The following is a 15,768-nucleotide window of genomic DNA, read 5'->3' as shown; positions in this document are numbered from 1 at the left end:
TGTTGGTGCCCAAATTGTCTAAAATGACCCATTAATGTGTGCAAAGATGTACAAGTTAGGTGGGGTTGCGGGGATAGGGCTGGAGAGTCGGCCTGGGTGGGGTGCTCTTTCAGAGGGTCAGTGCAAACTTGATGGGCCAAATGACCTCCTTCTGCACTACAGGGATTCTATCATTCTACAATTAGGCTTTCGGTCCAGTATCCTATCTACTGTTGGGGTCCGTCCGGGATGGTAATACCTACAAAGAGAGTGTTTATTCAATAGTGCTTTTAGTCTTTCTGTTACAGTAAACATCTTACAATGTGAAATCTTGCGGTGCTACGCTTTCAACTATTTATTGCAAGTTTGAATTTCTCTGTCCAAAACGTTATCAGTCTCTACGAGATCATAACACTGCACCATTGTGACACCAGGTAGTCAATTCAGCTGTGAAATATAGACCTTTGACCAAAATGGTTTGTTTTCTGGAGTAGCTTGGCTAATATAAGTACATCTCCCTTAAAGATCAGCTCAGCAATCGTATGGTAATGAGGAAGGGACACTGATTGCAACAACCATACATTATGATCCAGGACCTTTTTCATGACTTGATTTTTATTTTACTGCGTGTTGAACGTTAAGGAGGGCAGTTCTCAGGAGCAGGACTGTAGTCACATTATCTGCACTAATTTTCTCTTGCCAGGATTGAGAACTTTGGACAAGAGAGAGGTAACGCGAAAGAATGAGTCCCAAAAGACATTAAGACACAGGAGCAGAAGTAGGCCATTTAGCCCCATTGGGTCTGCTCTGTCATTCAATGGGATCACGATTGATCTGATATGGTAAGCCTCAACTCCACTTTCCCGCCTTATCCTCATAACCATTGATTGCCTCACTGATTAAAAATCTGTCTATCTCAAAAAGGCCCCGCCCAATTGGGAAGAGTCCTGACACTTTTACAAAGCCTACCTTCATCTCACAGAATGCCGTCAGATCACAGAATCGTTCTGAGCAGCCCATTTGGCCTGTGCAGGCTCACTGAATGAGCTATCCAATTACTCCCACACCCCTGCTCCGTCCCCAGGCCCCAGCAATCATTACCCCTTCAAGCAAATCCGCTGTTGACAGTGACTAATGAAGCAACTTCCCACTCATTCAGGCAGTCCCTTCCAGGCCGTAACATCCCGGTGCGTCTAAAAATGTTCTTCTGGCCTCCACCACTGGCTCTCTCGCCAAATGTCAACGTTCACACAAGCGTAGCAGGAAGGGGCTTATTACGGCGAAATGCAGAAGAGCGTGCACACCTTTTGGCTGAGAAATAATTAGTGCCACCTCGTCGGGGGCATTCTGCAGAATCTCTGCTGCCGCTCTGAAAGTGACTCCCTCCAGGCTCCCATTATTCACCGAGATCAGACGACCCCCTTCAGGAGACACAAGCAGAAAAATCATTTGAGCAGTGAAAGGGAGACTCTAAAGATGCTGCACTCGATGATAAAATGCATTAAAGGATCAGTTGTCACCTTCTTTAACACGTCCGTCCTCGTCCGCTGGGCCCCCTGGGGTGACTGACGCGATAAAGATCCCCAGGTCTAATTTCCCAGTGTTCTCTCCTCCAACAATCGTGAAGCCTGCAAAGAAAGATAAATTGAATCTGAGGGCGAGCCCGGTCCTTGACTTAACAACCTAAGCAGTTGGCGTCTTGGGAGTTAAAATCTCTTTGGCTCTCAAGTCGGCAAGATTGAAATGGTTTCCCACACACCTCCCCCTCATGTGTTAAAATCGGGCCTATTTGTGCCTCGGTCATTAGGACTAGTCTGTTCCTCCTCGGTGCACAGCTTAAAGGCCGGGACTGAGCTCCATACCTTTATTCCCTCAGATGTAGTTTCCTTATTTGCATCTGGTCAGGGGTCCTGCCCTGAGGAACTGGTTTGACTTTTATGAGGGAGATCATTAAAATGGGTCACACGGTTAATCCGAGGTCAGTGAATCAGACTTGGAATGCGTGAATGTTGACAGGGTGAACAGCGCCGTGCATTTGTCCAGCAGTGTACTCTGCAATGCAGACTATCAGCTCAATCATGATTTCCCGTACCAGCCTCCCCAAACAGGCGCCGGAATGTGGCGACTAGGGGCTTTTCACAGTAACTTCATTGAAGCCTACTTGTGACAATAAGCGATTTTCATTTCATTTCAATAAATCAGTCAGGGACCAGATAGCAAATATTTAATTACAGATCCTTCCGGGTACACATATTCAAAAAGAAAGCACTCCTCCATGCAAGGTGCACGTAAATATCTTCTCCTGTATATTGTTTTTTTTTAAACTGTATTTTTTCTGTTGCATTTATAATACAGCTGAGGCAAATGACTATGAATCTCACCAGGTCTCCAGGGAGGCCCAGCTAGCAATCAATTTAATCATCGGCTGATTTACCAGAAGGCTTGGAGGTGAGGTCATTACATATTAAGGGTTTCAGACAACGAAAAATGGTTTAAACTTGCCACCGTTCAAAAAGATAATCAGGAAATGTCCAGCATATACAGAAATCCCCGGGCCAAAATGAAAGTTGGTTTGTGGACATGCAAACTACCAAAAAGAAACAGTATTTGCCCTACAGTGCTTTCTCAAATTGGGCAAAGTTCAATACAGTTCTTAAAATATGATTTGCCCTCAAAACTGACACAAACTCGGTACAAAGACCGAACATGCTCCATTCTGATTGCAACGGGAAAATGGGGCTTGCTGAATGTTAACAGAATGTGGGGGGGAATGGATCCCACAGGCGATTCTTTTTTTCTAGACCAGAGGTGTTGAGGTGGAGGATGAAAGTGGAAGATTAGCAAGGGACTGCACGGTGCACGAGGCAGAGGAAAAATGTTAAACACAAAGTGCTGCATAGGATGGATTCCTGGTTCCTAAAAATGAGGATTGTGCAGAGTTAAAGACCATAGAATCGCCAAAGGCTACCTTGCTATTGGAAGCCCATTTGCTAATGCTCATTAGGTTGAGTGAAGGGACTTTCATTAAAAGACAGAAGATGCATCCTCCAGGGAGAAGGGAACATGTTACAATCAGGAGAACCGTGGGACCTTAAATACAAGATGACAGTTCTCCTGAGAGTGCAATGCATATATAAACATAATAATAATAATATTTTATTGTCATAAGTATGCTTACATTAACACTGCAATGAAGTTACTGTGAAAAGCCCCTTAGTCGCCCCACTCCGCCGCCTGTTCGGGTACACTGAGGGAGAATTCAGAATGTCCAATTCACCTAACAGCACGTCTTTCGGGACTTGTGGGAGGAAACCGGAGCACCCGGAGGGAACCCACGCAGACACGGGGAGAACGTGCAGACTCCGCACAGACAGTGACCCAAGTCGCGAATCGAACCTAGGACCCTGGAGCTGTGAACCAACAGTGCTAACCACTGTGCTACCGTGCTGCCCATGATGTGAGGTTTGTGGTTGTGCTAAGCAGCTAATATTATACCTCTTCTGTTGTTTCGCTTATTAGTTGCCTACTAACTAATGTTTAGTCAATGTTGACTTCGGTTTGTTTGTTACAATAAAAGTCTTAAAACCGGAGATACTGCCATGTGATTCCTTTGCATTGGTCACTGGGGAATTCATAATTCTTTCTAAAAGTTATTGTTCTTTATGTGTTAAGAAAGGGCTAGAAAAGACCAAGAAGGAAATGATAAAAAAGATCTCCAATTGATGGGGATCATAACAGACTTGTAACAGTTCCTTTTCTGTGCCAGAGAGGTTGAATGACAGTAATTAACAGACACCATGCCATTGAAGGGATACTGGCCCCGACCCACAGGGGGCATCCTGCGGTCAGCCAGCCAATCATCCATTTACTTTGTTGGGACTGGAAGATCCCACTCACTTAGACTGAAATGAACGAATTGTCTGTGACGAGTTTCATTTGGATCTACCTCTTGCTGATTTGAATGGTGAGGCACGGCGGCACAGTGGTTAGCACTGCTGCCTCACAGCACGAGGGAGCCGGATTCAATTCCAGCCTTGGGCGATTGTCTGTGTGGCGTTTGCACATCATCCCCCCCCCCCCCCCCCCCCCCCCCCCACCGCGTCTGCGTGGGTTTCCTCCGGTTTCCTCCCACAATCCAAAGATGGGCGGGTTAGGTGGATTCGCCGCGCTAAATTGTCGCTTAGTGTCCAGAGATGTACAGGTTAGGTAGGGTTATGGGAATAGGGTGGATAGGATGCTCTTTCAGAGGGCCGGTGCAGACTCGAAGGGCCGAATGGCCTCCTTCTGCACTGTAGGGATTCTATGGTGAGCTAACAGTGAGGCGATAATTTCACAATGCTAATGTTAGAGGAGCACAAGTTAGAGGCAACCTTTAGATTTCTGCATTTTAATGCACGTCTGCCCTTCTCTGAACTTCTTTGCAGGTTTACACGTAAACAACAGTAAGAGGGGGTTAGCCTCGACACTTAACATTAATTATTCGGCCAATGTGAGGATCCATGAAGTGAAAATCACATACCGAAACCAACTTTAGGATCCTTCGTCAGATTTACAAAAACGATCTCCCTCTCAGGTATGGTCAGCTCAGGATCCAATTTGTTGACCAAAGTGTCTGCGAATGAATAAACAGTACACGTGAGCTTCCAGAAAGAATGCAATGCTAACCCTGCCATACTGCAATTCGGACTGAATAAGCGCCACCCAGTAAAGACATAGCAATTCTTGGCTCATGTGCATCATGAACTTCCTTTGTTTACCTTTCATGGCTGTGCCTTCAACCACCCTGGTCCTCCGCTCTGGAATCCCCTCCAGAAACCACTCCATCCGTCTCCCCGCCTTTTAAGAAACTCCACAAGCTATGTCCCCTTCTTTGACTTGGTGCAGAGTTTTAGCTTGGGATATTTTTGTTGAGAAGAAAAAAGGTATTCAAGGAATTTGTATTGTTAAATATGAGAAATACGAATAGTTTTAAGTGGGTTTAATTTAACATTTCTGTGTGAGGAAGGGTAAAACCTATAGTTAGATTCAAGCTGGACAAAGGTGTTTGTAGGTGTGTGGGTTGGCTTAATTCCAATTGTGTGTCTATTGTGCTCAGAGAGGGTTACAGCATGAAGAATAAAAAAAACAGCAGAATCATGTGTCATTGCTTAGCAACTGGGAGGGTCAAAAGGCTTTTGCAGTTGGAAACAGTTAATGAGAGAAGTCCACTTTCACAGTGCTGCTAGGGGCAGTTTGTTTCGAGAGCTTGAGAGGGAACTCTCTCAACAGAAGAAAACCATGCCATGGAGTAATGGTGAAGAACACAAGTACATAGAGCTCAATGCCAGCTTATTAAGGAAACAAAAGAACTGAAGAGAAGTTTCCAAGAAACCTGAGATTATTGGACTAGAATAGAGAAACTGTTCAGCAAAGACAGGCCGAGCTGAGAAGAAGACAGTTAAAGAGACAGCTGCAGTAACCAGATTTAAAGTGGGAAAGTGGACTTCAGAGGTAAATCAAATGCTGCCATTTTAATACAGTCAGGGAATCGATAGTTACAGCAGATGTAAAGTCAAACAAATCCTGAGCGTGGAAGGTGCAAAACCTGGAAGCAAATCCTTGATGGACTCTTCGGAGGGAAAACCTTGTTTGAAAGAAGATTCAAAAGTATGGCTTTTTGAAAGCGGAATTTGAAATCACGTGTGTAGAAGCCAGAGGTATGTGAGACAAGGAGGCTCACAGTATAAGAGTCATCTGGGAGTAATTTGGGGAAAGATCCCAGGCCTTCACGTGGGTTCAGAGAGGAGAGCGTGTCTTACAACGCCCAGACTGTGCTTAAAAGAACTTTTAAGGGGCAATTAGGGAGGGGCAATAAATGCTGGCCCAGCCAGTGACGCCAACGAATTAAAAAGAAAGATCATTTTGCAAGTTCTCGTAATGACGTTTTGTGGAAACAGACACAAGGACAAATAACCAGAAGCTATATCCCATTTTAAGATCACATCCCACCCACTTGGATTCATAGCGTGAAATGTGTTCAAACAATGTACAGTCCCAACAGATGAGGCGCTATGCGGAGCTGCGCAGAAAGTTCCCCTCCTTCGCTCCTCCCTCAGCAGGGAGCATAAGCTAGGTTTGGGAAAATATTCTTTTGGCCCCCTCTCTCCTGAACTTACCAGTCACGCCACTTTGACCCAAGGTCACGTTCCGTGGTCCCAAATATCTGCAACTTTCTGTCGAGAAGGGGAGCATTTCTGACTGAGGTACGCCACCTGTTGTGCTGTGGAAGAAAGGTTGCTTCTGATTATCCGGACTCTTACACAGCGAGCATGCATTCAGAATGTAGCAGGGGTCATCTGATGAAGTGCTGCATCTGCTAAACGAACCTGGGGTCGTACAAACCTCTGCCAATTGTGGTAATCTGGTCTCTTGCGCACCCTGCTAAATGCTTTATTCTTACAACTTCTTACAACTCTTTAAGATGTGAACAGACCTTCCATTGAAATCTTAAGGTGAAGCCAACAAGATGGGTATAGTCCTGTCTCATTGGAACTCAGTTCTCTCCTAAAGGGTTTATAGATATTAGTTGCATCCTTTTATGGATTAACATGTACGGGGAAGGAACTCATTCCCATGTGATTGTCCCGTACAATGAATCCTCCATGTTCCACATCGTCTGCATTCTATATGTCAACTAAATTAGTACTGCTTCACATATTGATTAAAGTTATAGAAAATCAATGTCTTGTTGGATTCCTGTAATCTCATCTCACAAACCTTCACGATATCTGCAATCCTCTGATTCAGGTCTCCGCTAATGGTGAGCGACTGCCTCGGCAAACAGCTCTAGAACGCCCTCCCTAACCTCACTGCCTCTCCACCTCGATACCCTCTTTTAAGACAGTTCCTTTTTTTTAAATTTAGAGTACCCTTAATTCAAATTAAGGGACAATTTAGCGTGGCCAATCCACCTACCTTGCGCATCTTTAGGGATGTAGGGGTGAGACCCAGACGGACATGGGGAGAATGTGCATACTCCACAGGGACTGTGACTCAGAGCCGGGATCAATCCAGGGTCCTCGGCGCCGCAAGGCAGCAGTGCTAACCACTGCGCCACCATGCAGCCCTTAAGATACCTCTTTGACCAGGTTTTTGATCATCCCACCTAAAATCTCCTGATAGGTCTCGGTGTCATATTTTGTTCTATATTCTCCTGCGTAGCACCTAGGGATGTTTTATTATCCTAAGTACAAGTATACAAATGCTATATAGATACAGTTTATTGCTGATAATGCCTGATGCTCTCTTAAAGGCATTAACATCTTTCCACTGATTCAGTTATACACGACTCAACAGGAAGTGTCCATTGCTTCACACAACACTGATAGAATCTCTATTTGTTTGTTTTCTTCACTCTGCTAATACAAAGCAATATTTTTCAACACCTTTCCTTTGAAGTGTTGTTGAGCCCCAACTTAATGGATTCATAGGAATTCTTGGATAATGCGCATTGTTGGTGATCGTTTAGTATTACCGCATGCATGCAAAATGCCACACTTCCATGAGCCGTGAATTTATATTTTTGTTCAAGGGATGTGGGCGTCGCTGGCTAGGCCAGCATTTATTGCCCATCTCTAATTACCCCTTGAGAAGGTGGTGGTGAGCTGCTTTCATGAACCGTTGCAGTCCATGTGGTGTAGGTACACCCACAGTGCTGTTAGAGAGGGGATCCAGGATTTAGATCCAGCAACAGTGAAGGAACGGCCGCTATATTTCTGAGTCAGGTGAGCGGCTTGGAGGGATAGTTGAATTACTGAAGTTATTTATGAAATCAGTGCTTTGCAAGTTCTCCATAGACATTTCCTTCACAGCGAACCCATATTCCAAATATTTATTAGCTCATTAATCTTCCATTGCACCATGATCTGCTGTACACTCATTTAAATGTACCTACGAAAGGTTTATCGCTGTGAAATCAATAGCAGCAGAATATGACACAACGTTGTGCATTTGATGCTTCATGCACTAACTGGAGGTTGAGAAGTCGTATCTCTGATTGCTCACAGCACCAATATGAAACGATGCGATCGCAAACAAGGTTCCATACTTCATTTTCATCGTGGCGAGGTGCAAGAGCTACGATCATTAATCTTCTTCAAGCACATAGACGACAAAACAAGTGTCAGAAGTTAATCGATTCACTAGCAACGACCAGATAAACGAGTTGGTGATAACTATACGTTATCTACAATATCCTACTGCTCATTCAAATTGGTTTGCCTTCAGTTCCCATTATACCGAACGAGGGTTCAGATATAGGAAACACAATCATTATTTCGAAGCAGGCACAAAAGGCATTTGCCTCAAGAGTGGCTTTAGCAACTGATACCTTATCGCAGTTATTCAATGTGGTACTCAGGCGGTTAAATCACAAACATGCACCTCAGTATGATTGCTGAGGAGGTTAAGTGTTTGCCTGACTGCGCAAGCGAAACTTACCTCCACATGTTATTGGAGCCACCACACCCCGACGTGGCCATGTTTGCCGTGAGATTGTCGCAGGACTTGCTCAGCGCTCCAATCGACACCGCGTCCATGTTAGGACGACTCAGCATAGTCTCCGAGCGAGAAATGTTTCGCATCTCCTCGAAACGCCTGCGCCGAGCAAATCTCGTCTCATTGGAAACTATGGAGGTGAAAACGTGTTCCTCTGTGGGGAAACAAGAGAGCACACAATGCCATTTTTAGCACCCAATGCAAATTTGACTTTGAAATAAGGATAAGTACATCCCAAAATAGAACTCGGCAGTGCCAACTGATTATAAAGGGGCGTCACGGTGGCACAGTGGTTGGCACTGTTGCTTCGCAGCGCCAGGGTCCCAGGTTCGATTCCCGGCTTGGTTCACTGTCTGTGCGGAGTCTGCACATCATCCTCATGTCTGTGTGGGTTTTCTCCGGGTGCTCCGGTTTCCTCCCACAAGTCCCGAAAGACGTGCTTGTTAGGTGAATTGGACATTCTGAATTCTCCCTCTGTGTACCCGAACAGGCGCCGGGGTGTGGCGACTAGGGGCTTTTCACAGTAACTTCATTGCAGTGTTAATGTGACACTAATAAAGATTATTATTAAACAAAACTTGAAGACCGCTCTATTTCTTCATTCATTTATGGGACGTGGGCATCGCGGAAAATCCAGCATTTGTTGACTTTGAACTGAGTGTCTCGCTCGGCCATTTCAGAGGGTGGTTAAGAGTCAACCACATCGCTGTGGGTCTGGAGTCACATGTAGGCCAGACCGGGTAACGACGGCATTTGATAAAGGAAATCACTGAACCAGGTGGGGTTTTGTGACAATCGATGATAATTTCACAGTCACCATTACTCAGACTAGCTTTATATTCCAGATTTATTCATTGAATTTAAATTCGACCAGTTGGACGGCACGATGGTAGTGATTATCATTGCTGCCTACACCGCTGACGACCCAGGTTCGATCCCGGCCCCGGGTCACTGACCGTGTGGAATTTGCGCATTCTCTCCATGTCTGCGTGGGACCTACCCCCACAACCCAAAAGATGTGCAGGGTAGGTGGCTAAATTGCCCCTTACTCGGAATAAAAATAATTGGGTACTCTAAATTTATAAAATAAATAAATAAATTCCACCAGTTTCCAGGGTGGGATTTGAACCCATATCCCTCAAAGCAGAAGACTGGACTACTGGATTATTTGTCCAGTGACATTACTACTGCATCACTGCTATGCGAATTAAGTATCTACGTGATAGAGGCACAGGACGAAGGAAAACGGAACTAACTAAACTGCTCTGCATAGAAAGACTCTTTGAGAAGGTCGCATCATTCACTAGGAAGTCAAAGATAGGATTGCATTGAAACAAACACTACAAATCTACAAAGATTACTACAGAGGATTATGCAAACTTTAAGAACCAGCAGAGGATGCCTATAAAGATAATAAAGAGGCAGAGAGCAGGGTAGATGAGTTAGAAAACATCCCAAAGATAATTGAAAATCAAGAGGCGATAGGGAAGGATGAAATTTAAACAATCACCATCACCAGGGAAAGGGTACGAAGAAAAATGTTAGATCTGAATGTTGACAATCTCCCAGGCCCAGATGACCTGCATTCTAGGGTCTTAAAAGAAGTGACAGCACAGATAACAAACAAAAAGAACAAAAACAAAGGAAAGTACAGAGAAAAGTACAGCACAGGAACAGGCCCTTTGGCCCTCCAAGCTTGTGTCGACCATGCTGCCTGTCTACACTAAAATCTTCTAAAAGAAGAAAAGTACAGCACAGGTACAGGCCCTAAACACTGGTTATATCCTTCCAAGGTTCCCGGTTGGCATTGCCCAGCTGGCAGGGGCACTGCCCAGGTGCCAGGCTGGCAGTGTCGATGTGCCGGTTGCCCCACCAGGGATCAGGCCTGGCGGTGCCTTGTCATTCATTGGTGGGTTGAGGCGGGGCCTTTAAGCGGTAAAGTTGGGTGTAGTGGTGGAGGGGAGGAGTGGGGGGGCGTCCAGAGGCTGCGGTGGGGATGCTGAATGGGGTCGAAAGATTGGAACGGCATTTTAAAACGGCCCCCCGATCCACAAATACACTTCCGTGCAGGAAATGATGTAAGTACGGCCTCGCTATGGCCACAAAGTAACCGGCAAAGTGCCGTTAAATAGCGGTGTCGCCATCACCGCTGCAGGCTCCGAGAAAAACCCCGGCAAGTCCCAAAACGGGATTCCGTTTCTGTCCCGTTCAACCGTGCTCGAGATTTTCATTCTCAGTAAAAGCAAAGGCCCATTCCTGACTTTCTGGGACTTATGGAGTTTTCAGAGTAACGGGGAACTTGCCGGTACGAGACAAGGTCAGCTCCCCTATTGCAGGCCCAGATTGTAAGCCGGTACTTACCGTTTGCAAAGGCGGCTTGGTTGAGCTGCCGGGAGTTCATCTGCATCTGAAACTTGTGCTGAGCCGAGCACAGCTCAATGAGGTACTTGCAGGTTTTGCTGTGGTCCGTGATAAAGATGTGCTTCTTCCCGTCCAAACTGCTCTGCACGGTAAACGTCTTCCTCTGAAGAGAAAGATCACATTATATCGATTAACCTCCAGTCGATCAGGAGCAGGTTAACAGCTTCAGTTTGAGCCCTGAATTTCGGCAATAGGTCGAGTGTCCTTTATCCAAAAATCCTGTGGTGAATGTAACTCTGTAATTCACACTGTGATATATATATGAGACCGTACGATTGTAAGCGCAGTTGCGTTGCCCGACCACTAGGGGGAGTAGCTCTGGGAATGCTTCAGAGTTTGTACAGGGCTCCACCCTTGGCTCTGCCCACGGCTCCTCCCCCTGGACTGCTGTGTAAATATCGATGCCCAGAGCCAGCCGACCACTTCATCGAGAGTTCAATGTGTAACAGGCTGGCTCTGTAGTAAGTAGATTAAAACCACTGTTCATATCTCAAAGCACGTGTCTAGTGAATTGATGGTCTCATCAAATCCAAAACCTTACACCTCCAACCGCATGTTGTTTGGGCCTCGTCGATTATTAGCGCGGGAATTCAATTTGTTTGTCTGCACTGTTTACCTTGTGGGTTTTTTGGGGGGAACATGTCAAAATGACCTCTTATTACAGGTACCCCTGTATTTATTAGGCAACAATACACCTGTATTTTCTGGCTATTTTATTTACTTTAGGCTGCAGCTCGCCTAGGCCGAGGTTGGTTAGATATGTAGAAGCGAGAACCAAAAGGATCTGAAATCCAAAATGTATTCGGCCCCGAGGGTTTAGGTTAAAGGATCCTCGATCTGTGCAACAGTGTAAACTAGTGTTACCCTTGTCCCATCACCGGAGAGGCCATTTTAAACCACGCAGATGCAGGGAGATAAGTGGACAAGAGAGGTGACCAATACTAAGGCTACTTAGCGTGGCTGCTGTGCCATACATTGCAGCCGTTCGTTGAAAGTTCCTCGTTCAATTGAATGACGTCCTCCCACACACCCAAACCAACCCCAGCTTGGCAGGCGATCATGACAGATGCCTCTGCGAAGCAGATTGATTTTCTGTGTTGTCTTTAACTAATTGTCTGAAATGTAATATGGAGTTATTTGTGTAGAAATTTAATCTTTAACTCTTAATGAACACCGGGGCAGCACAGTTCTATATAGAGTTTAGAACGTGATGTTCAGACTGGCGCCTAGGAAATTGATAGAGTGACACTTGCAATAATGGAGAGACATGCCTGATTGTGCACGTGGAGCAAACTCACACACCAGTACATGGAAATATTGGGCTTTGGCAAATATCCGCAGAAATAAATAGATAGAACAAGGTGAATTTGTTTCAGCTGAGGTAACAGTTGAAGTGTTACCTCTTCCTGCATTGTAGAGGGTGAGCAACATCAGCCTGTGATCACGATCAGGTGATCCATCCTGGAAAATCATAGAATTCCTACAATGTCGAAGGAGGCCATTCAACCCATCGAGCCTGCACCAGCCCTTGGAAAGAGCACCCCACTTAAGCCCACGACTCCACCCCGTCCACGTAACCCAGCCTAACCTTTGGACACTAAGCTCCAATTTAGCATGGCCAATCCACCTAACCCGCACACCTCTGGACGGTGGGTAGAAACCGGAGCACCCGGAGGAAACCCACGCAGACACCGGGAGAACGTGCAGACTCCGCACAGATAAGGCCGGAATTGAACCCGGGTCTCAGGCGCTGTGAGGTAGCAGTGCTAACCACTGTGCCATCATGCCGCTACCGCCTGGGCATTGGTTGAGCGACCATCAAGAAGCTTGGCGTTTGACAGTCGGACTTGTCACCCACTCTCCGGGCTCCGACGTGAAGGCGGACCGTTTAGACATGGTCGTGGTACCAGCTGTGGATTGACAAGGTGACCCAGCATCCTCAAGAAGGAAAAGGGAGGGGGGAGGGGCTGCGGACAATATCTGTAATGATATGTATATATATATATAGATAAGTAAAGGGTTAATTATTACATCTCAGTGTAACACAACCACTAGAGGGCACCACTGGATCCCACTATAAATACGAACACCCAGAGGATCTTGGTCTCTTCCCAGCAGGAGTGGCTGGGCAGTAGACTGTAAGATTGATAGATTACAGCATAGTCTGGCACGTGCAGCTTAAATTAGTTAATACTTCAATATAGATTTCTTGATTACTGGTTATAGTTCTGTGGAGTGTGCAAACTCAATATTAACCAATCATTACTTAATAAATTAGTTTTGCTTTAACTTGAAGATTCGTGGTTTCTTCAGAATCACACCATCAGACCATTCTGGATAAAGAAGCAAAGAGTAACGAGATATATTACCAAGGGTTAGCACGGTAGCATTGTGGATAGCATAATTGCTTCACAGCTCCAGGGTCCCAGGTTCAATTCCGGCTTGGGTCGCTGTCTGTGCGGAGTCTGCACATCCTCCCCGTGTCTGCGTGGGTTTCCTCCGGGTGCTGCGGTTTCCTCCCACAGTCCAAAGATGTGCAGGTTAGGTGGATTGGCCATGATAAATTGCCCTTAGTGTCCAAAATTGCACTTAGTGTTGGGTGGGGTTACTGGGTTATGGGGATAGGGTGGAGGTGTTGACCTTCGGTAGGGTGCTCTTTCCAAGAGCCAGTGCAGACTCGATGGGCCGAATGACCTCCTTCTGCACTGTAAATTCTATGATAACAATATCCTGTTTTAAGTTAGGAGCACGTGATGAGGATTATTTTTAAAACTCACTCATTACAGGCCAGGGCGGGTCACCATCACAAATTGCAGAGGTGCTACTTACATTATATGTGATCCTTTCTGTTTCCCGCCACTGGAAGCGGAGACTGGCGATCCTGGAATTGTTCTTCACCTCATAAACAATGATCCCCTTGGCACAGATTCCAAGCACAATGTCCCCGCCCCCGGCTTTCTTATCACGTGCTGCCCGATGGAAGAGGACGCCGTATTCTGGAAGCTGCTGTGTTACCTGCAATATGTTATGAAAACACCAGTGAAAATGATATTTCGCACGGAAGAAAAACTATTTGCATTGGCATAGCACCTTTCACGAATATCCATTCCAAAATGCCTACAGCCAATGAAGTGCTTTTCACGCGTAGTCAGGCACCAATACGTGTAGCCAATTTGCACGCCACAAGTTCCCACACGGAATATTGGGGTGGCACATTGGTTAGCACTGTTGCCTCACAGCGCCAGGGTCCCAGGTTCAAATCTGACCTTGGGTGACTGTCTGTGTGGAGTTCTCCCCGTGTCTGTGTGGGTTTCCTCCGGGTGCTTCGGTTTCCTCCCACAGTCCAAAGATGTGCAGGTTAGGTGAGTTGGCCATGCTAAATTGCCCAAAGATTAGTTGGGGTTATGGGGCTAGGGGTGGGAGTTTGAGCCTAGGTAGGGTACTCTATCGGAGCAAGGGCCGGTGTAGACTCAATGGGCCGAACGACCTCCTTCTGCACTGTAGGGATTCTATGATTCAGACAGCAATGTGATAATGACCAGATAGTTTATTTTTCCACTGTTTGACTGAGGAATAAGTATTGCCCTGAACAGCTCTCGGTTCCTCTTCAAAATAATGCCATTGGATCTTTTTTAAAATATAAAAGAGTACCCAATTCATTTTTCCAATTAAGGGGCAATTTAGCGTGTTCAATCCACCTACCCTGCGCATCTTTGGGTTGTGGGGGCGAAACCCACGCAAACACGGGGAGAATGTGCAAACTCCACACGGACAGTGACCCAGAGCTGGGATCGAACCTGGGAACTCGGTGCCGTGAGACTGCAGTGCTAACCCATGCTGCCCGCCATTGGATCTTTTAACGAGGGCTGTGCGGCCTGAGTTTAACATCTTGCCCCTCAGTTCTGCTCAAGAGTGGCAGCCTTGATGTTTGTGTTTAAGCCCTGGAGTGGGACTTGAACCCACAACCTTCCAAAGAGCCACTCAGGTGACTGACCTGTTAACCTAATTTTCGGTGGGATTTAGGGAAGGATGAAGCCAGCCACAAGGCTGTCTGCATTTGTTTTGGGAATAAGCCACATGGGAATCAGGTTCACTGGATTGATTCCAGTGATGAGGGTTTGTCTTACGAAGAGGGATTGAGCAGTTTAGTCCCTTACTCTCTCGAGTTTAGCGAAATGAGAGATCTAATTGAGGCATAGAAGATAATACAAGGTATTGACAAAATGGACATCAAGCAGATGCTTCCTCGTGTAGGGCAATCTTGAACGAGAGGTCACGGGCTGGAGTCTCCGCTACCCCACGGCAAAATCGCGTTTGGCGCGGAGAATCCAATTTCACGCCAAATTGGGTCTGGCAATTCTCCGGGATTCGAGAATCGGCCTGATCGCGGAGTACTCCGCGCGGATGGGGTCCCATTGACAGAGGCCCACCCAGCGATCCTCCGCTCCCGACCGGCCGAGTTCCCGATGGCGTGGGACTAACCTGGTATTGCCGGTTGGGATGCTTGCGTGGCCGCCCTGGTGGGGGGTGGGGGGGATCGGACACCATTGGGGGGGGGGGGCCTTAGAGGCGGCCGGGGGACAGATCTGTGCAGTCAGATCCTCGGGTGCGCGGCTGATCGGGGGGGGGGAGATCTAATCTGATTATTATGTCTGCCTCCACGGTCCGATTCCGCCCTGGCTCTCGGCACCGCCGCCGCCGTGCGCGTGCGTGGACTCAAAACCGGAAGTGCGGGGGCCCATATTCTCAGCTAAAGCAGCGTGAATTACTCCAGGTCCCTGCTGGGCCCCTGCAGTGCATTGACTTAGCTCAACATTTTCACAGGAAACTTCA

At 46.6% G+C, this 15,768-nt stretch overlaps 1 protein-coding gene across 2 annotated transcripts in view; it reads right to left on the bottom strand.

Annotated features, from left to right (window-relative positions):
• ptpn20 (protein tyrosine phosphatase non-receptor type 20) overlaps positions 1-15,768 on the bottom strand; it is a 364,145-nt gene that overhangs the window by 184,125 nt on the left and 164,252 nt on the right. For both annotated transcript variants that reach the window (XM_038782830.1, XM_038782831.1), the window contains 7 exons: positions 13,765-13,950; positions 10,876-11,038; positions 8,458-8,668; positions 6,135-6,238; positions 4,499-4,591; positions 1,500-1,607; positions 1,284-1,400 (listed from right to left, as the gene is read on the bottom strand). In XM_038782830.1, the coding sequence (XP_038638758.1) occupies positions 1,284-1,400; positions 1,500-1,607; positions 4,499-4,591; positions 6,135-6,238; positions 8,458-8,668; positions 10,876-11,038; positions 13,765-13,950 (982 nt within the window). The remainder of the gene's footprint in view (positions 1-1,283; positions 1,401-1,499; positions 1,608-4,498; positions 4,592-6,134; positions 6,239-8,457; positions 8,669-10,875; positions 11,039-13,764; positions 13,951-15,768) is intronic.

Source organism: Scyliorhinus canicula, chromosome 22 (genome assembly GCF_902713615.1).
Source record: "Scyliorhinus canicula chromosome 22, sScyCan1.1, whole genome shotgun sequence".
In the NCBI taxonomy this organism is placed as follows: domain Eukaryota; kingdom Metazoa; phylum Chordata; class Chondrichthyes; order Carcharhiniformes; family Scyliorhinidae; genus Scyliorhinus; species Scyliorhinus canicula.
This window is presented reverse-complemented; position numbering and strand designations above follow the sequence as displayed.